Here is a 25,769-nt window from a genome sequence, read left to right as displayed (position 1 = left end):
AAATTTCATTGAAACTGTGAAGTTTGGGTTTATTTGATCTCTACAATTTTTATTTTGTATGATTCTAAATTTAAATTTAATAGGCCTAATAATTGTAAGTGACCTCTACCTTGATAAACGTCATAATTTGCCCTCTTTCATTTCGCGTTTAGATGCTAGTAACATCGAACCAAGGGTAACCATAACGTCATAATAGTAATACCGTTATGACGTCTTGTCATTCATTGGAAAAGTTGTCTCATGACAACAAGCAAAATGTCGGAAATGATCTTTAGATTTTGGCAAGTTTTCTCTTAAGAAGATAAATAATGGGCGTAATAAAGAATAATTCGAATGATATCAATCATACTACAGCTCGGACGTTAGTCAACGCTACCGGAATATCGCATTGTTTGGCTAAAGCGATCATAAACTACAGAAAACAGAAGCAAAACAACCCGATTGAAGATTTTCATGAATTATGGAAGGTACCAGGTAAGTTTCGGGATTTAATTAGATCTAGTGGAATCTACACTGTAATAAAGGCCCAATACCTAACTTCTATAAGGTTTAATAAATTCCGAACTGTCGTCTTTGTAAATGTCAATACTAAATTTTAAATCCGTGTTTGAACACTGTTTTTTGTGTCAGAGGATTAGCTCAGTTGGTAGAGAGATGGATTGTTGTCTGCAGCATGCCTTGGTTTCGTATGATACTTTTCAAATGAAGATGTCCCTTACACCCTTGTCTAGTGCTTCCTTCCGTGGCATAGATCTTGGCTCAAACATGAACGAAAATCAATTTACAAAGTTATTTTTATCCCAGGGATGACTTCGGAAGATTATGAAGCAATTGCCGAAGAATTCAAAAAATCTAAACCTCAAGATAAACAGCCAGTAACAAAGGTAAATGTCAAATCAGAGACAACGAAGGGAAAAGATTCTGTGTCGAAAGAGAAGCCAACATCTTCACCAAACTCCACTCAAGGTCGCAATACAGCGAGAAACAGAAGAAAACGCGAGAGAAAAAAGAGAAAGAAACAGGAAAGAATGGCTTCTACATCCCCTGCACCGTCAAGTCTCAAACGCGATACCGATAAAATTAATTCAAAAGCTATTAATCAAAGAATTCGAACTGGAATGAACAAGGCAAACCTGAGTCATAATGGGTTTCAAATACCAAATCTTTTAGTGAATCCCGAATGGGAAAGTCCTCAGAACACGCTGATTCTTTTAACGGGTGGAAGTGGTCAAAAACAAATGTTAATGCCATATAAAGTTAGGTCGTATCAAGACGGCCAGGAATTCGTCGTCCGCTACCTAAACCAGCCACATGTCGATGATTTATTCTCACAGTCTTCCAATCCTCGACATGGTGGTAAACAGACAAAGAACAGCCAAGATAGATCGTTATCTGCATCTCCAGAGAGGCGTCATGCAAGTACGAGTAGAAGTGGAAGTCGAGGCCGGAGCCGAAGCCGTAGTCGAAGTAGTAAATCAACAACAACATCTCCACCAGAAAAACGCTCGCGATCCAACCCGCCTAGTAACTCAGATTATTCTGGTAACAATGTTAAGATAATAGAAATGGGTTCTGTTGTTCCACAAGGTCCTGGAAGTAACACTCTTCGCAGTGATATCACTATTCCGGCAAACGCAGAATGGTCGAAAAATGATCACGAAAGTGTCCGCAATTGGTTAGCAGGCGTCGGAAATGAAAATATAATTTCTTCCAGTGGACAAGGAACACGTGTGAGATCAATATCTGCCGATTCCCGTTTAACGACGGGAGAAAACTCAACGCGTCGCCGTCTTGATTTCGATCAACAAAAACCTAGTACTTCTGCAGGAAAAAGTTCTCAAATAGGCCAACGTAAGCCGAATGAATTTGATGGGAACTATCCAACAATGTCAAGAGACAAATCGCGCCAAAGTCCGGGAATATTTAGTTCATCAAAGCAAGTATACGATACAGTGCAGAGATCTCGCGAAAGAAACAGAGATGTCTCTTTAAAACGGCAGAGGCATGGTGCAAGTCGCCATAAATCTCGCCATCAATGGAAGAGTAGAGTCGATCCCGAGGATGGTATTCTGGAGGATGAAAGGCGCCCCATTGAAGCTCGCCTTGACAGACCTCGTGATGATAATACTGGTCTAACTGCAAAGGAGATGAGGAGGGCCAAGAAGCAGGATTTGGAACGACAGCAGCTGCGTCATCGAAATCGATCTCGAGCTAGATCAAGGGCAAAGTCCAGGGCTCGCTGGCGAAAAAGGTTCTTTAATTGCACTGTGATGTAAAAGGCTGATGGTGAATAAGGATAACTTTTTGAAATCATCGAATTACGGAATTCCTCGTATCCGATTTACTAAATGAAATAAGTGGTTTTTCTTGCATGGGATGATTTATTTAGTCGGAACAGTTGTCTCTATACTAAACAAATAATGCTAACTTTAGAACTATTTCTACATGATATTTTGATACTAACCTTTATGGCATATACAAAGTATATAAAATCATTTTATGTATACAAATGATAAATGATATCATACATGATAAATAATAAACATTATAAATTAAATTTTTGGCAGTTTCAATAGCATAGTGAATAACTAAACGTTGTCTGAAGCATTTATTTTAGATCATTGTTACGTCCCTTTGAATACTAAGTCAACAATCTCTCAAAAGAAAACATTGGTTAGTACAATGCAAGTTAAAGATGCCTAGTACACCCCCATCAAAAAGTAAAAATCAGCATAATAATATTGTATTATAATGATAGTCACGCCCACATGTTTTGCTTTCTGTATTCATATTGTTCGACAGATAATGCATATTTAACGAAAATGTCCATATTTCAATCGAAATCTGGAATGTGGCAATATAGATGGAAGCTTCAACGGCTGAGGCGAGCAACAAGTTTTTGAAGGGGGGCGGGGCGGGTTGGTGTTGCGACTTTTGCCCCCACTTTTAATTGCCTTTGGCCCCCGAGGAACATTTTGTCGCTCCTGCTCTACCACTATCATTTGGACGAACAGGCAAATATATCGATAATATCTAGTTTGTTCTTGTATATCGGTCATGAAATATATCATTGTTTCTTCAGAAAATGTTTCTCTGACCGCTTCTATAACAACTCAGACGCCATGGACAAACTTATATTCTATGTTTGTCTGGTCTCCAATAGGTCAACAAAAATAAGACTAACACTTGAACAGTGTTAATTCATTTCATTGCGACACTAAGCCTTTTTTCGTCAGGTCATGGCCTTTAGATTAGATAATCATTTCTCACCTGCAATTCATTAATGTTTTGTTGAAAAAAAGAAGGAAAATAATTTTGAAACAATGTTCAAGTTATGTTTTCTGATAACTTGGATGACATTACATAAATTGTTGCCCCCTCTAGTGGCGGAAACTGATATTATTACAGCTCTTTAGTGGAGGAGGTCAGATTAGGCTGTCTGCTTCAATTTCTAAAATAACGTTTCTTAATAAAATGATAACAGATTAGTTTTTGTATATTATGATATCAGATTTCTTACCATCTTGACTTAATATCTAAAAATAATTTAAATCTAACTTCGTAACGATTATTTGTTTTTAGAAGTGACAGCAATCAGAGGTTTTCATCCTGGGGTAATTACCCTCCAAAGAGGTATTTTTAAAATTTGTGGGGAGAAATGAGGCACTTTCTATTCTACCATTAAATATTTGGACAATTTATAATTAAGTCGTTCTATTCAGTCACTTTCAATTGCCTACTCAGTTAGCCTTAGAGAAAATTATGAATAGTAAGGATTAATAGGGGGAATCAATCAAAGATCCTGAAAGGGATACTAAAAAGAAAAAAATTGAAACCCCTGGCCCCGTATTCTCGAAACGATCCTAGGATGTCCTAGAATCAATGTTAGAAGATAACAACAGGACATCCTAGCGCTAAGATCGTTTCGAGAATACGGGACCTGATCTATCAGACTCGGACTGTTAGGGTTTCTCATGTCTTCCGGGCTAAACAAAGAAACAAACAATATAAAATTTCAGTTTTCAAAGAAACATGTTTTTAATTTCTTATTTCTCCATGGCGTGGGACTCGATAAATACTGGAATATTTTTCGAAAGTTTTCAGACACAATAACAACACCCTCTCTCGTCTCCTACCCCCATGCCTTGGCAGTTGGCACTCTATACGCATATTCTATATTTCTATCGTAAAATATGTGGGGCCTTCAATTCGGTTATTTAAAGTAACCATTAGGTGATTGAAATATATATCTCACAGCAAACCAGATTATAATACAATGCCTGAAGACATCTTAAACTGACTCTTTCAGATTGTTTATAGTTCATGATCTAATTGAATCAGACATTGCGTGAGATCACTTTATCGTTTTTTAAAAGAAAAGAGACTAGACTTAACAGACTCGACAATGAACAGTTGATCTATCGTTTACCACCAACGCCACATTGGAACAGATTTTGTTAAATGTTGCAAATAGACGGTGTCCGGTAAGATGCGGGTTTATCGATATAGTAGAAGCAGCAAATACACGAGGTAAGGGTCCGAATACGATACAGGTGCGATTGGTCAATTATCGACAATCATGCATCGTACTACGTACTGTACACCGCATTTCAAACGTCTTTTCCAACGTTGTTAACGTTAGTTGCAATTTAATAAACTTCTATAAATGAAATGAAATGAATGGAGTTATAAATCCTACTGTAAACGAGCTTCTAGACACCAAATCCGTTTTGAGACGTATATCATGGCGCAAGTGGGAGTCAAAAAATACTAAAGTCACAAAATACTGTCCGAAAATGCGTCGACTGTACGACCTAGTTTATTTTTGGTTAAATCCCTTATATTTTATGTAACAAGGCAATCCCTATTTCGACCTCTAATCTCATTGCATGAATGAAGCTCAATTTAATATCATTACCCAGACAAGTTATGATGAACCGGCCTGGCCTCGACTATTGAAATTTTGATATCATCTAATAATCCAATCAAATTATTATTTGTTTAGAAATAATATCCAGACTCCTACAACAATTAACTAAATAGTATAAGACTTAATGATGTTGACGTAAGTTATTGTAGCCCTTATTATCCAGTACTGTCTATTAATATAGGCATTCTAATTCAACAGTTTAGTTTCCCCTTGGGACAGTTCTATAATGGTTAACTCCACCTAACAACCTGGCATCATCCAAACAATATAATGTTATTCCGGGAAAAAAGATAGTACATTATTCATCCTAATAGCCGTGGCGCGGGTGTCAATACAAAGATTAAAAATATCCTCAGTCTAAATTGGTACCATACAACTCACGATAGCCTTTAGGGTGCAAGTCAAAGTAGATTTTACTTTGACATGATAATAGACTTGAAAAATATAGCTTGGAGGGACGACAGCAGTAACAATATTTTATATATAAATTCAAATCATACCGTAATAAATGTGTGCCACAAATCAAACAACCATCCGCCCGCCATTTTGAAAAGTATCAAAGTAATGGCCAGCTTCAAGACTTGATTGGAAAAAGTGCATTTGCTCCCTGAATGATTCTAACAACCGATTATTGTTTTGGAATTCTTTTAGAAGAATTCACTTAGTCAATGAAGTTTAATTTACATTTTAATTCTGAATTGAAAAATACAATAGTCTTGACAATTTGGATCTAGAATCCGAAATTATTTCGATTAGGTTCAAATAACGTCGTTTAGTTAATATCAATTTTATAATTCTGTTCATACCAAACTTCATGTGGTTCTGACATGGAAATTTGCCACGTAAGAACCACACGTAGTTTCGTATGAATATCAAATTCTTCAAACAACACTGAAATTAGATGTCTTCTCTCGTAACTTAAAGTAAATGTCTATACTATGTACCGTTGTGAAAATGTATCAACAAAAACATCTCTTGAAAGAGTCTTTTAAGTTTTTTTGTAGCAGAACACAAGAGAAGAGGGAAAGGGGTTCGATTCCTAACTAAAGTAGCATTAGTTATGGGCATAAATAGGCATCATCAGAAGCTATTAGCTATTGCCAAAGATTGTTTACATCTGTTGGCTCTCTAAACCTACCTGAGCTATGAAGTCACTCGGTTTGCAATGACAGACAATTATGTAAGTTGAACAAATCAAAAACAACTGTACATTCTAATTATAATTGTTGGGTGAAAATTTCATTTATGAATATTGTCGATGCTTTCTCTGCAGTCCGCGTCACGTATGCCCGATTTCTTTAGAGAGACAATCAACAAGATGTTACCATTCTCCTTTTTAATTTACGCAATTACTTTCACAATTACAGTTATTATTCGACAACTCTTTATCATATTAGTTTGTGATTCGCACTTTTAAAAAACTATTTCATATAAAAGGTCATATCAGAAAGTAAGCCACTGGCCGTCTTTTTTGCTTTTGCCCTGCATGTTCATAGTTTTTCACTTAAACTTGTAAATGTTATATGGCTGTATTTGTCAAAAGGAATGTAACATTTCGAAACTATGTTCTGTATTCAAACCATGGTATCTGTTCTGTAGCACGTCAAAGAAACAACCATCTTATCGGGTCGATATTAATTTCAATTTAACCAATTAAAGAATTTTGTACGATTTTTTTATTGCAGACAATATGGTAAATATGGTAAAAAAAATATGGTTGCTCCATCAAAGGGCAAATGTCACACGGGCTTACACAACCTCGATAAATCAATTTCATTGTAAAACTTTGACTAGGCATCTGCCCACAATGAGCTAAGACGATACTAATTAATAATACGTGATGTTAATTTCTGAATCAAATTGTAAGAAACTGATCATTTCAACATTATGTATGTATTTCAGCCAACCAGCGTGGATATGTCGTAATTTTCCCAAGCCCAACTGTCTAGCTTTGTATCTTTACAATCTATGACATTAATTAAAATATATCATAGGTAGTTCAGAGTAATCTAATTACTTCTATTGATCAGTAAACAATTCAACTATCACCCTATTTCACAACATAGTTTCAAATTCTGTGTGGGGTCGGGCATCTTCCAGAAGTTATTGTTGTGCTTATTGTATTGAATCGAACTTGAATCCTAATCTAGGCTATCATACTATTATATTCCCCTATTTGTTCATTGTTTCAAATTGTGTGCGTAGTCGGTAGTAGTAAGATATGCTTTTAGACAAGGCCTCTCGCCATTCGAAAATTGAAAAAGCGTAGACCAATGACGCTGTTATGGCGAATTGTCCTTATGGATTACTGCAAGACAAAGCCATAAGCCAATCACATTCATTATTTCGCCACAGAACCTTATTATGGTGAGATATCTTACAGTCTTACAACAGAGTTATGTTCTTTAAGTTTTAAGCATGTTTATGCAACAAAGATTACGATTACTCTCTCTAAAACCCTTAACGGAAATCAATGTTAAACAAAAATTGAAATTATTTATCTGTGCACCAAAATAGGACATGATTTTATCAAATTATTTAAAATAGTTTTTCTCTGTACTGATATTCTCTTTGAGACATAAAAGTTTTAAGCATGTTTATGCAACAAAGATTACGATTACTCTCTCTAAAACCCTTAACGGAAATCAATGTTAAACAAAAATTGAAATTATTTATCTGTGCACCAAAATAGGACATGATTTTATCAAATTATTTAAAATAGTTTTTCTCTGTACTGATATTCTCTTTGAGACATAAAATTGGGCGATTGGTATTCTCAAACGTTGTCAATAACTACCACAGCAGTCTTGGAAACTTAAAAAAACTCATGATTTTTGAAACAATGGCGGAGTGAAAACATGAATCGGTTATCACGCCGGATCGTCAAAAATAAATGTCACCAAGATGAGACAATCCAATCTACCAACTTTAGAAATTCACAATTTTACTGCATACCAAAAATGCTGTATTAAAATTAACATCCAAATTGATGACCTCACATAACAATTAATCGTGACGAAATTGAATCGTGTGTATTGTTATGATCACGCTCTAAGTAAATTCAACAATGGCAAAAAATAAATGTCGGCGTTTTCTTTCTGGATCGGCTTTCGTCGTTGAAGACATCGTAATTATATATTATTTATACCAGCTAAACATTATCTGCTTTGTCTTTGCAGGTTGTGCTGAGTTGGCAAACCTGGCATAGGAACGTTCGATATTGAATGTTTGATACTGAATGTTTGATATACTAAATGTTTGATACTGAGTGTTTGATATACTGAATGTTTGATACTGATAGTTTGATACTGAATGTTTGAAATACTGAATGTTTGATACGATACTGAATGTTTGAAATACTGAATGTTTGATACTGAGAGTTTGATATACTGAATGTTTGAAATACTGAATGTTTGATACGATACTGAATGTTTGAAATACTGAATGTTTGACACTGAGAGTTTGATACTGAATGTTGATACTGATAGTTTGATACTGAATTATTGATAATGGTAGTTTGATTCTGAATGTTTGATACTGAATGTTTGATATACTGAATGTTTGATACTGAGTGTTTGATATACTGAATGTTTGATACTGAGTGTTTGATATACTGAATGTTTGATACTGAGTGTTTGATATACTGAATGTTGATACTGATAGTTTGATACTGAATGTTTGATATACTGAATGTTTGAAATACTGAATGTTTGACACTGAATGTTTGAAATACTGAATGTTTGATACTGAGAGTTTGATACTGAATTATTGATAATGATAGTTTTATTCTGAATGTTTGATACTGAGAGTTTGATATACTGAATGTTTGATTCTGAATGTTTGAAATACTGAATGTTTGATACTGAGTGTTTGATATACTGAATGTTTGATGTACTGAATGTTTGATATACTGAATGTTTGATACTGAATGTTTGATATACTGAGTGTTTGAAATACTGAATGTTTGATATTGAAAGTTTGATACTGAATTATTGATAATGATAGTTTGATTCTGAATGTTTGATACTGAATGTTTGATTTACTGAATGTTTGAAATACTGAATGTTTGAAATACTGAATGTTTGAAATACTGAATATTTGATTTACTGAATGTTTGATGTACTCAATGTTTGATACTGAGTGTTTGATATACTGATCTTTGAAACTGAATGTATGATACTGAATGTTTGATACTGATAATTTGATACTGAATGTTTGATATTGAATGTTTGATACTAAATGTTTGATACTGAATGTTTGATATACTGAATTTTGATACTGATAGTTTGATACTGGATGTTTGATATACTGAATGTTTGAAATACTGAATGTTTGATACTGAGAGTTTGATACTGAATTATTGATAATGGTAGTTTGATTCTGAATGTTTGATACTGAATGTTTGACATACTGAATGTTTGAAACTGAGAGTTTGACTTAGGGGTTTCTCAGACTTCCTATGCACTATTGAAATAATTGAAGTTGTCCACCTCGACTTGTTTTTCAGTTAAGAGCAGATTCAAACCTACAAACAATGTAGGGTACGACATAGAATCAGTGGATTATTAAAAGCCACTTAAATGAACGACGGCTCGAATAAAAAGACTAATTAAAATAAGATGAATTTTTAAGGCCATCAGACTGCCACAAGCCTAAATAGATTAGATCCATCGAACACTATTTCCTGAATGGCCAATATGATTGACTCAGTTATCGCCTCCCCGAAGCATGAAGATATGGGATTGATAATGGTGTGGTTTATTACAAGATTAAAACTTATAATAATATATTACTGTGGCAGAAAGTTTTTCCACTTTCGGGACACCTGAAATCTCCCTGTAATCTTTCAGGTGTCGTACTTTATTAAACTACCTTGCATCTACGTTTCTAAATTTCAGATTGGACGTGAAAAAAGGATTGTGGAAATAGGTTAAGATTTATCTCCCTTACAAAAGGTTCTTCAATAATATTACTGCCCTTGAACTAGAAACAGTTCACTTGTTCTTATAACGAAGAATATTTTTTCATATAATGTTATCTCTTCTTTTTTTCAAGATCCGTTCATCAGTCTAGTATCCAATATCGTCTATCTAATATGAAAGGATGGCCCACGTATTCAAAAGTTTAAAATGATAAAATATGATATAGACGGATCGCCTCAGTTATGAACAAATTCAGGCTAATCTGTGATGGAGGAAACCCCTCAGTTGTAATTCTGTGAAGACTTGTTTGATATTGACAAATCGCCCCGTTTTTCCAATCACACAATTTACGTTTTCGATTCCAAAGGATCGCCGGACTTGTCGCGTATGAATATACTTATAGTCGTTATGCTTATATGGCTGACAATGAAATCTCATTGATGGTTGGTCACGAATCGAAGCACGATATCCATTCAGCATGGTTATAAGATTAATAAGACCTAATGAATAATTTAATTAATGGCTTTATTTATAAATACATGTTTACCCATCTCTTGTTCATCATGAAAATAAATAACCAAAATACCTTCTCGGGGATCAAAATAGAAATCAAAGCTTTTTCAAGAAACATTAAGGTAATTAAGTGGATTAATGGATTATGGCCGAGTAGTGATTAAAGCATTCACAGTCACAAGCCGTCTCGGTTGATTCATTTATATAAAGTGCCCTTAAATAGACCTCCTACTTGAAATATGTCCTTCTTGCGTTCTTGGTAATAGGTATCCCGCGATAAATAACAGGAATTTCTGCCCATGCTCACTACAGAGTATATCACAATTGACAGTCTACGACAGCATAGGCATTCAGGTGTGTTCGACAGTCTTCCCTTTCCAAACACCATATAGTTATGATAAAAATTTAGAAATTCACGAACAAGCAAAAATTTAACTAGTGAAATAGGAATGTCATTCCTTAGAACTGTTTTATTTTCCTTGACGTTACCATGATAACAAGTTAAAGAAAGTTGGAGTGTTTGTAAAGTTTGTTGTTGGTGACGACTGACCGTGGTGCAGAAGGCGGGAAATAAAGCAGTAGTTATCAGACGTATTTGACGCTAGCAGACGATGCCAGTGTAATGCCAGTATAAAACTATAGTGTATTCCTAACAGGATAGTTCCACGTGTAGGTGTTCTATTCTATTCAAACAGACGACAGTAGCGGAGGAGCTTGCGGGAAACTTTGGATACTTAATAAAGACTTTTATAATGCTTTATTCAATATGACATATGTTTTACACAATGGCTGAAGTGACTTTCTTGACCATTTTTCAAATGTTTGTTTCTTTCATTATGTTTTGCGAAGGTTTACCGCTTACCATACCAGCGGTTCAGAACGGATTGGAAACGCAGCGGACAGACGTTTACGACAATGTTATTTTCAAACCACCAAAACTTGCCAACATTTATTTAAAATTGCTTCAAAAGGATACGAAAAATATTTATAACGACGACTATTTTAAAACTTTTCTTACATATTTAAAAAATGACAGAGAAAAAAGTTCTTGGCATAACAGGCGGTTAGAACTTGTAGACACCGACGTTGGGGACGAGAGACAAAGTTTTCAAACGACACCGAGAAATAGGAACAATGTACTGTTAAACTCGTTATTAGCCTCAAATAATCTTATATTAAAAAATAACTACAGATTGTCGAACGGGGAAGAAAGGGACATTTTGAGAGAAAAACTGAATAATAGTGCAGTGGACACGTTTTTAAAAACACATCGGATTAATAAGCGAAGTTTTTATAACCATATACCAAACTATCTGTTTGATTCTCCACTGGAACTGGACTTTACTTATACTCATGTGACAAGGTGTTCATATTCCGACAGATTTTATTGTCTCAATGGCGGACGCTGTGTTTATGTTGGTGCTCTGGACATCAAAACGTGCAGGTAAGTTTCCTTAAAGTTAATTTCAGGTGTTGCCGATGCTCATTTATTTCATTTGCAATTGCGTACGTAAATCAGTGACGGCGCCAGCCTTCCGAAACTGGGGGTACAAATAGAGAACAGACTACTCCGTTGTGGACAACTGTCAAGGCTGAATTCAAAAACTCTGCATTGATTTGGTGCATTCTGACACATATTTTGGAGTAAAAAGGCTAAAAATAAAGTGGGGATAAAATTAAGGGTGCTAATTATATAATTAGCAGGCATCCCTCTGTATCCCCACTGGCGCCGCCACTGAAGTCAGATTAAAGTTTCGACAGGAACGAATTTCGCTATTAGTGCATCTTCGTAATGCATGTATACAATACAAGCTAGAAATGTTGATCTGTTACCATCACTGTGCTTTAATGATACAAAATCTCACCAAAGCTTAAATTAACTGAACGAATGGTTACAATCCTACGAATTCATAATAATAACTCTCTGAAAACGGCAATGTTGGGCATAATATGGAGTTCGCACTCTGCTCAATCATAATTGCCATGACCCTGCATTTAGATATGAATTTGCTGAATGCTTGTCCTAAGAAGAACCGCAAGATTAATCGTCATTGATGCCAAATTTGTACACTGTTCCTTTGATGCGATAATAAGATATGCATAAGTCCCGAACATTAAAGCTTTGATTAAAAGCAATGACACAAGCTATCTGTTAAACCTACATACCTACTTAATTAGTTGTCTGGTAAATATAGGTTACACCAAGCTTGATTCCAATAAAAAAAAAAACCTTAATGCACATCCATGCACCGTGTAGGTGGTGTTTTCAGACTGTTTAAATAGCTTGGTAAATATTGCATATTTAGGGGCCCTTGTTTGTTCCTGAAACGGTTTTAGAAAACAAATTTTGCCTCTTAATGGAACAACAACCGACACACAAAGATCGGCTTTGTTAACTCTCCATTTTGAGTGCTTTCCAACTCAGAAGTAAATGACTACTGTATCATATACATATATACGTAAAGTTTCAATGTGATTCATTTACAATGTATAAGTTTACGTAATAATATCAAGTGGATAATATATATGATAATATGACAATCGTATTGTAAGGATCATTCAAAATCCACGTTCCCGGTAAACGTACATATTAATGCAATTAGTTGTTTTATAATTCCCAATTTGAGCAGAGTGGAAGTCTGTCGTATAGTTCGCTGTAATTGAATAAAAATAGAAGGGTGGATGTGACGATAGTCGACGAACACATGTTTTTTTTAATCTTTCTCGAGTAATTCTTAATCAATTGTATAACTTGTATAACTGTTTTAAGTACATGTTATCTAGGAACTAAATCTGTGTCAACGTAGAATATATATAGACGAACGTAACTGTTGAATAAAAGTACTAATAGATACCAATGCAAAGTTGACAAACCCAAAAGTGTCATTGAGAGTTTCGGAAGAGTGTGGGCCTATTGGTTTCCTCTGGAAATGTCAAACATTTTCTACTCACGTAATGACCCAAAAGTTGGACCTTCAACAGTCTACAACCTCTATGTATTTTGTACGTCTCATAGAGTCTAAAATAGACTTGAAATTTAATTAAAATAAGTCTTTTTTGTTAGATGTTATCTCAAAGTTTAACTTAGTATCCCACGCTAAGATCTTGCAAGACGATGACCAGAAATAGAATGCAGGAGAAGTTTGATATGACAGTAGTAAGCACTATGAAATGAAAGACAGATTAAAGAAATGTTAAAGAGATTAGCCCGCTGTCACGAGTAAGGCAGTGATACTAATCGTGAACGTCTGATGTTATACAGATAGGAACTTTCTTAAGCTGTATGACAAGGCCTGAAGAGCTATCGATGTCCTCAGCCAATCAAATATTTCCTTAGGTTTTAAGAAAAACGTGGAGTGCCAAGAAATCGTTCAAGAGTATGATTTTTTTTATAAGAACCCATCAGTTATTGTTGTAGAACGTGAAGTCGTGAACTCTATATCAGGTCTAATATATATATTGCGTTTTGGGTTCTAGACAACTGATTACTTAAATAAGTACAAAACAGAAAATTTTGAATGAAAGTGACATGACAATAACCCGAAAAATGCTGAAAAGTGACAGAAACTTAGATTGATAAGAAAAAGAGATGGTGTTAATTCAATGCATACAAAGTGGATAACCTCCTTTAAACCGTTAAGTCACCTTGTACATAGTTGTGTCTTAATGACATCCTTCAGCCTGGAAGGTCTTACAAATCCAGACATTTGTATTTCAATGTAATGCTTCTCCTCTCCAAAACTGCAAAAATACAATTTTCATGGCGTTGTAGAAGTAGAAGTCTTTTTCCCAAAGCGATGTAAACATAAGCTACAAAGGAGTTCATCGAACTACGAGTATGGTGACAATCATTGTTCCCTATGCCCCAACTGTTGGATTGTTCTGTTACCATTCAGTCTTGTGTCTACGTTGAGGCGAACCTAAAGCATTGTTGTCAAGAAGACGATAACGTTTGTGACCAGAACACGTAAATAACACGGCGACCCTGCTGCGTCAGGAAACAGGAAAGCTCCCTGTCCCAGCCAACTTTGAGCAGCGAGCAACTTTATGAACTATACGGTCACACTGGCGTCATTGGCGGAATCTGGATGACCGGATAACCTTAAAGGCAACGCAAATTGTACACCGACTAATTATTGTAATGAGTGCAATTTGCTATAGTTTGTGTTTCCACAGAGCCATGTAAGACGCCGGGCCAAATTTAACGTTTCCAAATCTTATGTCGGAGACCAATTCCCTTCATCAAATGAAGACATGGTAGCTAACTAGAAGCACGGCGGTTGTCATCATATGTAAAGGCCACTGAATTCAAATGCAGAATATACAATTTTACTAAGTACATAAGGAATTGTACTATGAAAGCATGAGTAACATACATAAGAAAGTAGTTGAATCAAAAGTTCTATCAACAAAGGCATGACATTAATTTGTAACCTTTTACATGATAGTATAAAGCATGAACCTTTGTGGGGACATTTAGAGTTAAAAACCCACCCACCAGAATATAGGTTTTGCCCTTACAATACACAATCTCCTTTATTCCCACCACAAAAGAATACTTTAAAAGCAATTTATCATTTGTTTGATTTACAATAGAGTAAATTTCGTTTCCACTTCCGGTTGTATTGGAGCCTATACAGAGGACTGTCAGTGAGCATTTCCACCTGACATTTGCTCATTTCCGGGAGAGAGGACAGACGTCGGATTGCGAAATACGAGTTGATAAAAAGTGATTTGGCGCGCTTCATATTACCGGATACGTAGTTATTCTACAATAATTTGTTATATTATGCTGACATTAAAATTAAGTTAAGTGTATATATCAGATAATTGACAGTTCTGGCATGGAGCGGGGGCATGTCACTTTAGACACAGCGGATTTAATGTAATTGACAAAGTCTCTACTACCAATCATCGCGTTCAGAGAAAGCTGAACAGTTGAAACGATTAAAGCCTGTTTGCGAAACTCCGATTAACCTGTTGCATTTTTTCTTTTTCATCTCTGTGTAGAAGATAAAACATGGGAATTAACAAGCTGACCAGTTCCATTTATCAGTTCAGCTTTTTAAAACATTATCTGTTGTAAGGTTGCATTAGATTGCATCCAACACTTACCATGAAAGATGACAGTGTTGTTTGGTAACTTACAGTTATTACCGATATTGGACGGCGACATCAGTTGAATCGTAGGGGAACACGACTTCTGGTTGTAATTCCCAATGTTCACATCAAACTTATTTTTAGACTCGTCTTTTTTGTATCCCCCATGTTAAGGTTTAGAAGTTAGACTCTCCAAATAACGTGTATTCAGTTACTTTAAGAACATAATATCTGAAGATTAATTCGTTCAGAACAACGCAAGTCTAGAGTAATTAAAATAGTGTCCAAAACGATCAGGATAAATGGCCATCCGCATATAGAACCCATAATCCCCACCTTGTTTCCAATTTACCTGTCTGTGTATTCCGATCTTGGATTAAAGTTATAAAAATCTTAGGTAGAAATAACCAATAAAGAATTATATTTTGAAACAGAATAATTAACCCCAATACTGCCGACCAAATTGATGAATTTTGCTAAACACGCCATACTCAACCCGACAGAAGAAGTTAATCAACGTTTAGCCGATTTCTTTATAAAATTTATTATTTACCTGGCCTAGAGCAGTTCTTGTCTTCGAGCTTTCTCAACAGTTTCGGGCCTCCGTTCTTAAATGTGCCACTCATGAATGCAACTTTGTCGAAGTTACCGATTTTTTTGGAGTTCTGGTCTCCAGTTACTAGCAGCACAAGAGCTGAGAGTTCCACGTTCTATACCCCACAAACTTCCGTGTAAATTACTAAATTTGTATATGAAATCTACGGTAGCACAAATGGCACGATGCTCGACTGATTACGTATACAATGTAATCATTTTGACCTTGGTCTCTGCAAAGCCAGTGTTCTTTTTGAATGATTTTCTAGATTGCTGTTTTCGGGTCTGTTAACTGAGGAATTGATACTTTTGTTTAACATCTTATTTGAGGTTTTTAATAGTGCAGTAATGCTGGGTAACACTCGGCAAGACTGAAAGAATTCTCGTTCTATTGACAGAAAGAGGTATTCAATTACCATACAGTCGGCACAAAATTCTTTTCAAAAGGCGGAGAGAATAAATCGTCTAACGACATTCAGTGCAATAGTTATTGTTTTAGAAATGCATTTTATGTAGGTTTTGTCAGGTTAAGTGATACCCGATTCTCTTATATTAATTGATTTCATTGAATGGTCAGATGTGTTTCCCGAAACCGGATACAGTTGTGTAGCGCCACCTACTACCGGAAATCAACCTGTCCACCATCTTGTATTTTCTTTGATTGTTTATTATTTTATGGGTAAAATGATTGAGGACGTTATTTATGGAATATTTACACGCGTTTATGGGAACAATACACGTTTCTGTCATGTTAATTCCATTCCATAACTCTAAACCCGGAAACGACTATCGAGAACAAACTGCTTTAGGCTATGACGAGGAAAAGAAATCACCTGGATGGGAACACATGTTTTCTAGCATCACTGAATGTATTAGACGACACGATATGATTATTTTAATGTTGACAGTATGAGACTGGCCATGAAATGATAAATTAACAGATACAGGACCAATAAAGACCAACTTATTCCGTAGGAAATTGCAACTTGGTCAGTTTGAACAAGGTACTTTCTTATTTATGATGCGCATATGTTTCTAAAGCAGTGGTATCCGACCTTTTTCAGCCTTCACACCCCTGGAGCAATCACCTACCTTTCACACACCCAAAGATTCCATCCAAATTTCCAGGATGTAGTGATGTGAGGTACTCTCTCAATTCCAAATACATTCTTCTTCAGTTGGCCACACCCGTGACACCCTAGTCCCACATCCCAGGGGGTGAAAACACCACATGTTGGGAACCAGGGATCTAAAGCCATGTGCTTGCATCTGTCAATTGCTTGCATCTGAAATCGCTTGTGTATTTATGTAGATCCTTTACGAGGTGATCAAGACAGCTTCACATGTCGAGTGTATTTGTTTGTTTGGTCCTATTTTTGAAACGTGTGTCGTTTGTTACTGAGACGAAATTCCAAAACTAATGTTATCAGCTATGTGCGTTGTATTTGTTTTTTCTTTCTGCTGCGGCTTGTGTTAACAGCAGGACTCCCTCAGCCTTCTGGGAAACCTGATAATACTCTGCGACTTGGTTTATAAACTCGACAGAGTCTATACAACTAAAATTGTTTTTGGTTTTATCAGTTTATCAGTATATGTCTAGAGTCCTTTTATATCTAAAATTAATTTCAGTTCAGAAATTACATGCTCATAAAAGTTGGTGAAAGGTTGAATGATGAATAGACGTGAAATATCACTCCTACTGTCTACCTGGTCCTTTCTTTATATTTATTTCTTTCTTCCCTTCGTGAGTTTAATTACTACCCGCCCACATCCAGCAAAATTACTATTTTTTTATATCCTTGAAATTTGTAATGAATACCAAACAATTATTCCGATATCTAATTTGTTATATTTTATGTCAGATCTGCTAGTATCGTGTTAGGATGAAATTGATCTGAATTTTGACACCAAATTTTAGTGGTACGCGATATTACTTGATGTATTTAATAGGACTACTACTTTGCAAGGTTCTTATGATGCAGACGGCACATCGTGTGGTCTTTTTCCAGATGTTTTGGGGTACCGTGTGTTTAGTGCAATGTACATAAATAACAGATCCAGCATGTCTAAGGATCTTTTAGGGACTGCGGTTGCTCAGTGAGTTTGACGCGTTCTCGCCTACCTGAGAGTACAGAGTTGGAGATGATGCCTTATTAAAAATCTTCTTTTGCATACAAGGTATTGTATAGGCTTCATCCCATTTTATGAAGTTGTTGCATTGCATCCGGATATGGGCGAAGACTCCGAGCGTTCAGATAAAACTTCTGCACTACAATTGATCATGTGGCAAGTAGTAGCAATTTATAGTTATCTGTGCGCCAGCCACATCATTGCACCTTCGGATACATTTCTTGCCCCTCCGAACAATCAAGTCCGGCTGTAGCAGTAAATCTGAGATTCTGTAAGTCGGATACTCGATCAAAGCTATCCTCTAGTTCCCAAGGAATAAATGTAGAAATCTTAAAGTTATTTTAAGCTACTCATTTAACCTCTGTTTGTTGCGTCAGAATAAAATCCTTTCCCGACGCCTTCATGCTCGGATCACCCACCATTTCTCCCACAAATTCCGAATACCAATAAAATGTAATATTGTAAATTAATCTTGGTTGGTTTCTAAAAATAGCTTTTCTGTGGTGCTATTTTAGCCGATTGAAATATTATGAATGCAGGGTAAAGTCAATATTACATATTATAAGAACTTAATATGAAACAAAACTTTAACAAACTAAAACATCGTCTGGTTGTTTGATCCACTTTGATAATCCTTTGATGATTTTCTGATGTTAGCGAATGTGCAATGTGATCCGTACACATCGTTTTTCACGGTTGAAAAGAAGCCGTCTGCAGTTATTATGATATGTTGCTAATGCTATAATTAATATACATATGATCTGAAATAATAAACAGGCGGAGTCGCAATTGGGTCAACAATCTGGCGCCAATTTGTGATTATTTTGTTATTAAACATTATTCGTGGTTACCAATATGTTTCGGAAGGCGAGGGCACGTCAGGTTACGCGGGGTTACAATGTCACAATGTCGTAGATCAATCCAATCTGGTTCCATTTTCTACTACAAATTTAAACTCTGACGTTGGCCTGGAGATATTTTTGTATATAATGATTTTATTTTAGATATAAAACGCAATCAATCCCTGTGCTGCGTCATGGTGCATAAATGAAACGTCAATAATTCTGACAAAACGGCGGCGGAGGACGGCAGGACGGCAGGACAGTAAACTTTTCGACGTTAAAACGGCTTCCAGCGAGGTCTTATTCAGATAAGATACAAAAAATGTTTTGAATCGAAGGGAAAACCTATGTCATATTCATAATGCATAAAGTAGAATGAAAAAATCCATTTAATTTGAAATCGTAATTTGTTGAATGTAAAGATATGTAGGCCCCTATATAGAGAAGGGATAGGTTCCGATGACTTATCCCTGATCCTGGGAAAAGGACCTTTTAATACTGTTATGATGAAAGATTAAGAAATTGACACTGATTCAATCTTTCACGTGCTCTTTATTTGGTACCATTAAAGCCAAATATAACCTGTTATTAGCAAGACAAGCACCGTCTAAATAGAATGAAAACGTGTGACTACTATTAAATATGAGGCAATAAAACATCGTATCGATATGATTTCTATAAATATATCAGTGACTATTGAGAGAGTTATTCTCACTCCCTGATTTAGGTGATTGATATTTGAAAATCGATAGAAGATCAATTGTCGTGGCGTGGGAGGAGTAGTAACAAAGGAATGAACAGCCTTATAGATGTTAAAGTGGTCTATTGGTATTGATTGCAAGGTTAATTATCCTGTTAACAGCCAAATAAACATCAAGTCATTATTATTTAAACTATTTATATAGTTCTTCTAACGCTAACCTTTCCGACTTCAATTTGTCAGTTGATTGTCCAGAATGACATTGAATAGGTGTCGGGTCGATGAATTGAACAAAACAAAGCCCATTGTGCTGCAAAGTCTGCCCAGAAACGAACTTATCAAAGCAGTTAATAAGATACATGTTCCGGAAAAATATTTGTGCTACGAATCAATGCTATGAACCCAGCTGGAGTAATACTTTCCCCTTTTTATCATTTAAATAGAACCATTAATTCCTCTGTTGTAGTCGGTCATTTGACTGCAGAATAAAGAATGATTTCAGAAAGTTGTCGAAAATTGTTATTCCTTTTTTTTTCTTCCCTTAAGTTTAAGTCTTTGTATGTGGTCTTAGGTCACACACAGAGCTTTATTAAAAAATCAAAACACGTCAATAAATATTCAGTATACTCACAAACGACCTAGTTTTTATCAACATATGGCAAGTTTACACGTGCATAGTAAAATCATACGAACTGTTTATATTGGCAACGTTTCTATTGGTGCTTATTCTCGAGTTTGTACTCGACCCCAATGGCTCTGATAGTATATACAGATTGATAATTATTGTTTTAAAACGAAACGAAATGAAAAACGAATTCATTAAAGATGCCTGCAGAGACCCAGGGTTTTTCATATTGAGATTTATAAAGATTATAACCTCGTTTAAATGTACAACTGAGATTTGTAAACTTTACGGTTGTTAAGTGCAAGATTCAAGGACGAACAATGTTTTGTTTCTTATAGTGTACAGCAATGTACCTAATTATAAAGAGAACTTAGCCCATTTAATAAACTTGGTAATAGTTTATTCACACCTATGAATGAATAGACATAAATTAGCAGCGTAGATTCTGACATAATGTCGTCGATAATTTTAGCCTTGTCTCGTCAATCAACTTCCCGTCTGGACTTACCAGTGCCGTTTCTTTATTCACACGGTTGAGAGACCGAAAAGGGACAAGCATTGTAGGTGTTGATTTACCATCACGCATCAACTATTGTTGCTCCAGATTAGCAGAGAAAAGGCTTTAGATGGGCAAAAAACGTAGGCTCACAATAATGCATCTACAAGCCACTCTTGTTTAAATTTATGTCATGGCCTTTGTCTGGCTAGGTCGTCCCAGGGCCAGACATCTTCGTCAGACCACCGTTTCAGGACGAAGAGATATCTTTATTGTTTGTCACAACTCGCCACTGCTCCTTACTACTTGGCCTATGGAAATGGAAGTAAGATGTAATTTACAATCTATGGAATATGAATGAGAGTTGTTACCCAATGTTACAGGAGAAACGACAACCTTACCATCAGCTGGGTCACTAACACTTAGCACTAACAAGTGGTTTACATGTGCAAATAAATTGGACTTTATATTTAATGATGTTGATTTACTGATCAAAAGAAATTAACTTTGCCTTGACTTTAACCAATTCTAGATATCTAGAAATAAATTGTTTGTTATATTTCAATAAAAATAGCCTTTTAAATGGCTCAAGACTATTTACTTCGTAGTGGTAAATAGCCCCAGCCTTTCAATAAATGGCCCTAATGATAACAGTAATCAGTTGTAGTAATCCACCCCTCTGTCAGTAAGTTTATATAAAAATTATAGTTTATTATTTAACTTTGACAGATATAACACCTGCTGTTTATATGACCTTGATTTTTATTGACAAGGTCAGTGGGGATCATAGTAATATTTCATTGCGAAGGTAAACATATATAATCTAATACATCAAACAAATTAAACCGTCATTTTGTTTAAGTCGTTACGTATACTCGAATCATTTTTACAACATTTTGAACATCTGTTAGACGTCAAAAAACAAATCATAAACCATGCAGATCTCGCTTATAAACTCTACAATTAACACATGGTAGCTGGATTAAAACCCTGCAAAGTTGGATAGTCCATTCCAAAAGCTTCTCTTTGGCTGAATTTTAGTTTTATAGTACCTGTTATTAGAAACTAATTGCAGTAAGTCATGTAAAAGCAATATGAAAAGCTCTATTTCATTTTGTTACGCCTTTTTCTCTGTTGGATAGCCAAATATGAATAATACGCTGTTGCGACATGCCTATTAGTTTCTGTCTGTTATCCTTCGCCTTTTCAAGACAATTCGATTAAACAAACATATAAAAAGATCCCATCATTAGGGAAAGGATTATTAATAGTAATGTCTATACATTTGGCGATATTCGTAGAATTGAGTTGAGGGTGTATTTTTATTTCCAACGAAATAAACCCTTGGCTTGAAAGGCAATGTATTTACTATTTGACATTGAAACTGTATGTTTGAAACCATTAACTAGCTATTTTTTGTTTCAACATAAAGTCTATTTTAACACCAAATTATTGTAAAATAAACGAAGTTAAGAGTAAAATAAGAAGTTAAGAAAATAAATTATTGTTAAATTTGGAAATGTAACGCCCTCTATTAAATTTACTTCTAAATATAAAATAGTTTTCTTTTAACATTTTCACTACAACATTATCAGCTGCATGTAAAGTGTTGAGAATATTTGACAGTAAAATAAGAATGAATGAGAACAATGAAATTTTCTAAATTAAAATAAGAATGAATGAAATTTTGAGAAGTTTTTAAACCCATATAAGAGTGAATGAAAGCACAGGGCGATTTCGAAGCTAAATAAGAATGGAAGGTATTTTTCTTAAATAATATAAGAATGTGTGAATGGAACAGTGAGTCTTCATACAGTAAAATAAGAATGAATGGACATTATGAGAAGTTTTCAAAGCTAAATAAGAATGGAAGTATGGTGTCTTTTTGCAAAGTAATATAAGAATTAGTGAATGGAACAATGAGACTTTTTACAGCAGAATAATAAATGGACATTATGGGATGTTTTCAAAGCTAAACAAGAATAAATAAGAATGAGAATTTCTAGATACAACACAACATAGGCACATTAAGTCTTTCAGTCATTTCACACACATTGTGGTGATCCTGGTCGAGACTTCATCTTTAATATGGGAAATACCAATATAATCTGCATTTACTGCATCTGTATTCTACCGATAGCAGCATCTGTGGTCTCCGTAACAATAATACAAGCGCTCTAATATGAAGCTCAAGCAGTCCTTTGATTGTTACAGGGCAGTACCTCTGTACTCTGGAAGCACTGAATGTATTTTATTGTTTTCTTGACTCAAACAAGATAAGACTTGATCGATCTCAACTACTAGTATATCGTTATAGAAATCACTTTTTTGATAAGGTTTATCTTATTGATATTGCCTTCCTGTGACGTGTGCTATACAATACAGAAGAGTGTCAAATCGTATCATACGTAATTTCCGGTATACATGAAGTGTTCAATGAGGGTTTTCCGATCGTCTTCCGGAATCCAATACATAGAAATTAATCGGGAATTAATGTCATATTTTAAGTCTCAAATTTCTTCTTGAAGTGAATAAACCATGATATATTTCTATTTCTACAGACGTGATATCTGCATCTCACTTGATTGCAAACCTTTTAAAATATTAATATATACACTGAAAAAACAGTTCTGTTTATTTCATCTGGCGATTCTTTTTGAAAACTGAACTTTTCATTATTTGTAATAATCGTATCCTTTTAGATTTGCACTTTTACCCTAATGTGGGCATTAATATACGTTCACATAAACATTCTATATTTCAAGTATCGGTTATTTAGTAATGTTATTATGTTATTATCTGTTACTATTTTAATAAATACAATGATAAATGATTAAATTTCCGTTACAAAATTGTAAACAGCGAGTGAAATGAAATGAGGTGGAGATTTACATCCTATTTTTATGCTGCAGTTTTGGCAAATGAAGGCAACGCCATGCAGTGTACAATGGGGGATATGTTGCCAGAACAGTACACTTGAAATAAAGACACTTTACAGTAGTGTAAATGATAAGGTTGATAAGTAAAGTGTGTTGGGAATATATAGTAATTGGAAAGTAAATAACTGGACACAATTTTATAGATAACAATTACTTAAATAGCAGTAATAAAGACAACGAATAAATGATTTATTAAAGTAATTATAGTTAATAAAATAGCTTGCGATACGGGATTCAAAATTGGAAAATTACTAAATATTGTGAACAGTATGATGTAGTCATACATCGTTTGGTTCAATGGTTTTTCATGTATTTTTAGTACTCTTATATTTCTGTTATAAACTCTTTACATATTTTTCTGCACATAACAGTAATTGATGTAGTTGAATTTTCTAACATTAAAGATCAGCTCTGTCCTTTGCACCTCGCGTCCCTAACATATATTGTTTGGTGTAATCATTCCCTTCTCGGATTATAACAGATCCATAGCGATAGATGCCGGTTAGTAATCTGAAACACAGATGCTTTCATATTATGTTGACATACACATAGTCAACGTCATTTATTCGAACTTTTACATTGGTGTATCTTGACGGTATGAACAATCACACATTGGTTGGTAGCTATGTGCGTTTGATGGACTCATAAAGTCAATGCTGATGTTTCGATATCAAAATCAACGAATGAAGTTTTTCAGATGATCCTGCATGAATTCTATTTAGGTCATCCTAGAGAGTGGGATTCTAAAACGGTAACAGTCTTAAGCTTTTGTATAAATAGATTATTCTTTTAAGGGTTTTTTGTTGAACGAGCTCCTGCGGATTTCAGATTAACGATTTAAAACCTATTTTTTAACATTTCGATTATTTAAAAGAAATAATTCTACTTGAGTAGATAGCTAAATCAATAAATTCAAATTTGTTGACCTACTTTGATATTCTATAAATGCAAGGACCCTATTTTTATTCTGTTCAGGATTAATAGAAACTTTAAAAAGAACATTCAACATATAGAAAAAATCAGTTAAACTTTCTATTTTCTAATCAAAAGCTTTTGATTTTTTTGGAAATTGTAAAGATAGTTTAAGATAAGGGGTAGCGAGTCTCACTAAATAAATGCTAGCATATCAAAATAATTCTTCAACACATTTGGTCCTCCGTTTTCCAACGTGCTCAACCCTGAGCGGCAATAATTTAATCATCTAAAGCTACATTCATGAACTGTGTTTGCTACACTCAGTTTATGAGAGGAGAGTTGTATTCACCAAGAACTACGGTTTATCACCCATAGTAATTATCCTGTCTCGGATGATGGCTCTGACAAGTCGATTTTTTCAATGTGAAGCCTTTTAGATGCTGTGTTTTTTTTAATAGATATTAGTAAGTTTTCTCCAGATTTTGTTTTTGCGATAAACAGTTTTGATAACCCTGCTCGTCCGCTCTGGAAGATAGCTTTTATAGGTGAACTATCATGTCGTATGTACCATGAGCACATTTTTAATGATTCTTTGGTAGGTTTGATTTGTTTTTCGCCCTGTGACTCTGTTGCCTTGAATGATGATGTTGATCTGTATATCTCAACTGTCTTTTTTTAATAAATTAAGGATGAACCAAGTTTTTACTACAATGCTTTCTAGAGCATTAACATACATTCTTGTATTAAAATTCTGGCAAACTCAGTGACTTAATATCACAATCTGATATTTCATATTACATGTGTAATTTACATGCAGGAAAATCCCCGGTGAGAGGAATTAACTAGTGTGTTTTATCGGTGAATCTTTACGACTGTTCAGCCTGTAGCTTCTGTACTAGGTGGAAGGTCTGGAGACAGAAATAGATGTATATAACAGAAATTGCCGACTTTGATAAGAATTTTATTTGAGATACATATTTCAAATAAAAATCAAAATTTTGAAATATTTTATAAAAATCATATGAGAGTACTAAACTATTTCAATTCAATTTAGAAAATTTTA

The 25,769-nt window shown here is 34.9% G+C and overlaps 1 protein-coding gene across 1 annotated transcript; it reads left to right on the top strand.

Annotated features, from left to right (window-relative positions):
- Window positions 1-232: 232 nt before the first annotated feature.
- LOTGIDRAFT_232573 (hypothetical protein) lies at window positions 233-2,554 on the top strand. The gene is made up of 2 exons (XM_009056941.1): window positions 233-474; window positions 805-2,554. Exons 1-2 carry the CDS (start codon window positions 309-311, stop codon window positions 2,274-2,276), a joined length of 1,638 nt encoding a protein of 545 aa, XP_009055189.1. The 5' UTR covers window positions 233-308; the 3' UTR covers window positions 2,277-2,554.
- The last annotated feature ends 23,215 nt before the right edge of the window (window positions 2,555-25,769 follow it).

Source organism: Lottia gigantea, assembly GCF_000327385.1.
Source record: "Lottia gigantea unplaced genomic scaffold LOTGIsca_29, whole genome shotgun sequence".
NCBI lineage: Eukaryota > Metazoa > Mollusca > Gastropoda > Lottiidae > Lottia > Lottia gigantea.
The sequence above is the reverse complement of the archived record's forward strand: the minus strand, read 5'-3'. Positions and strand labels throughout refer to the sequence as shown.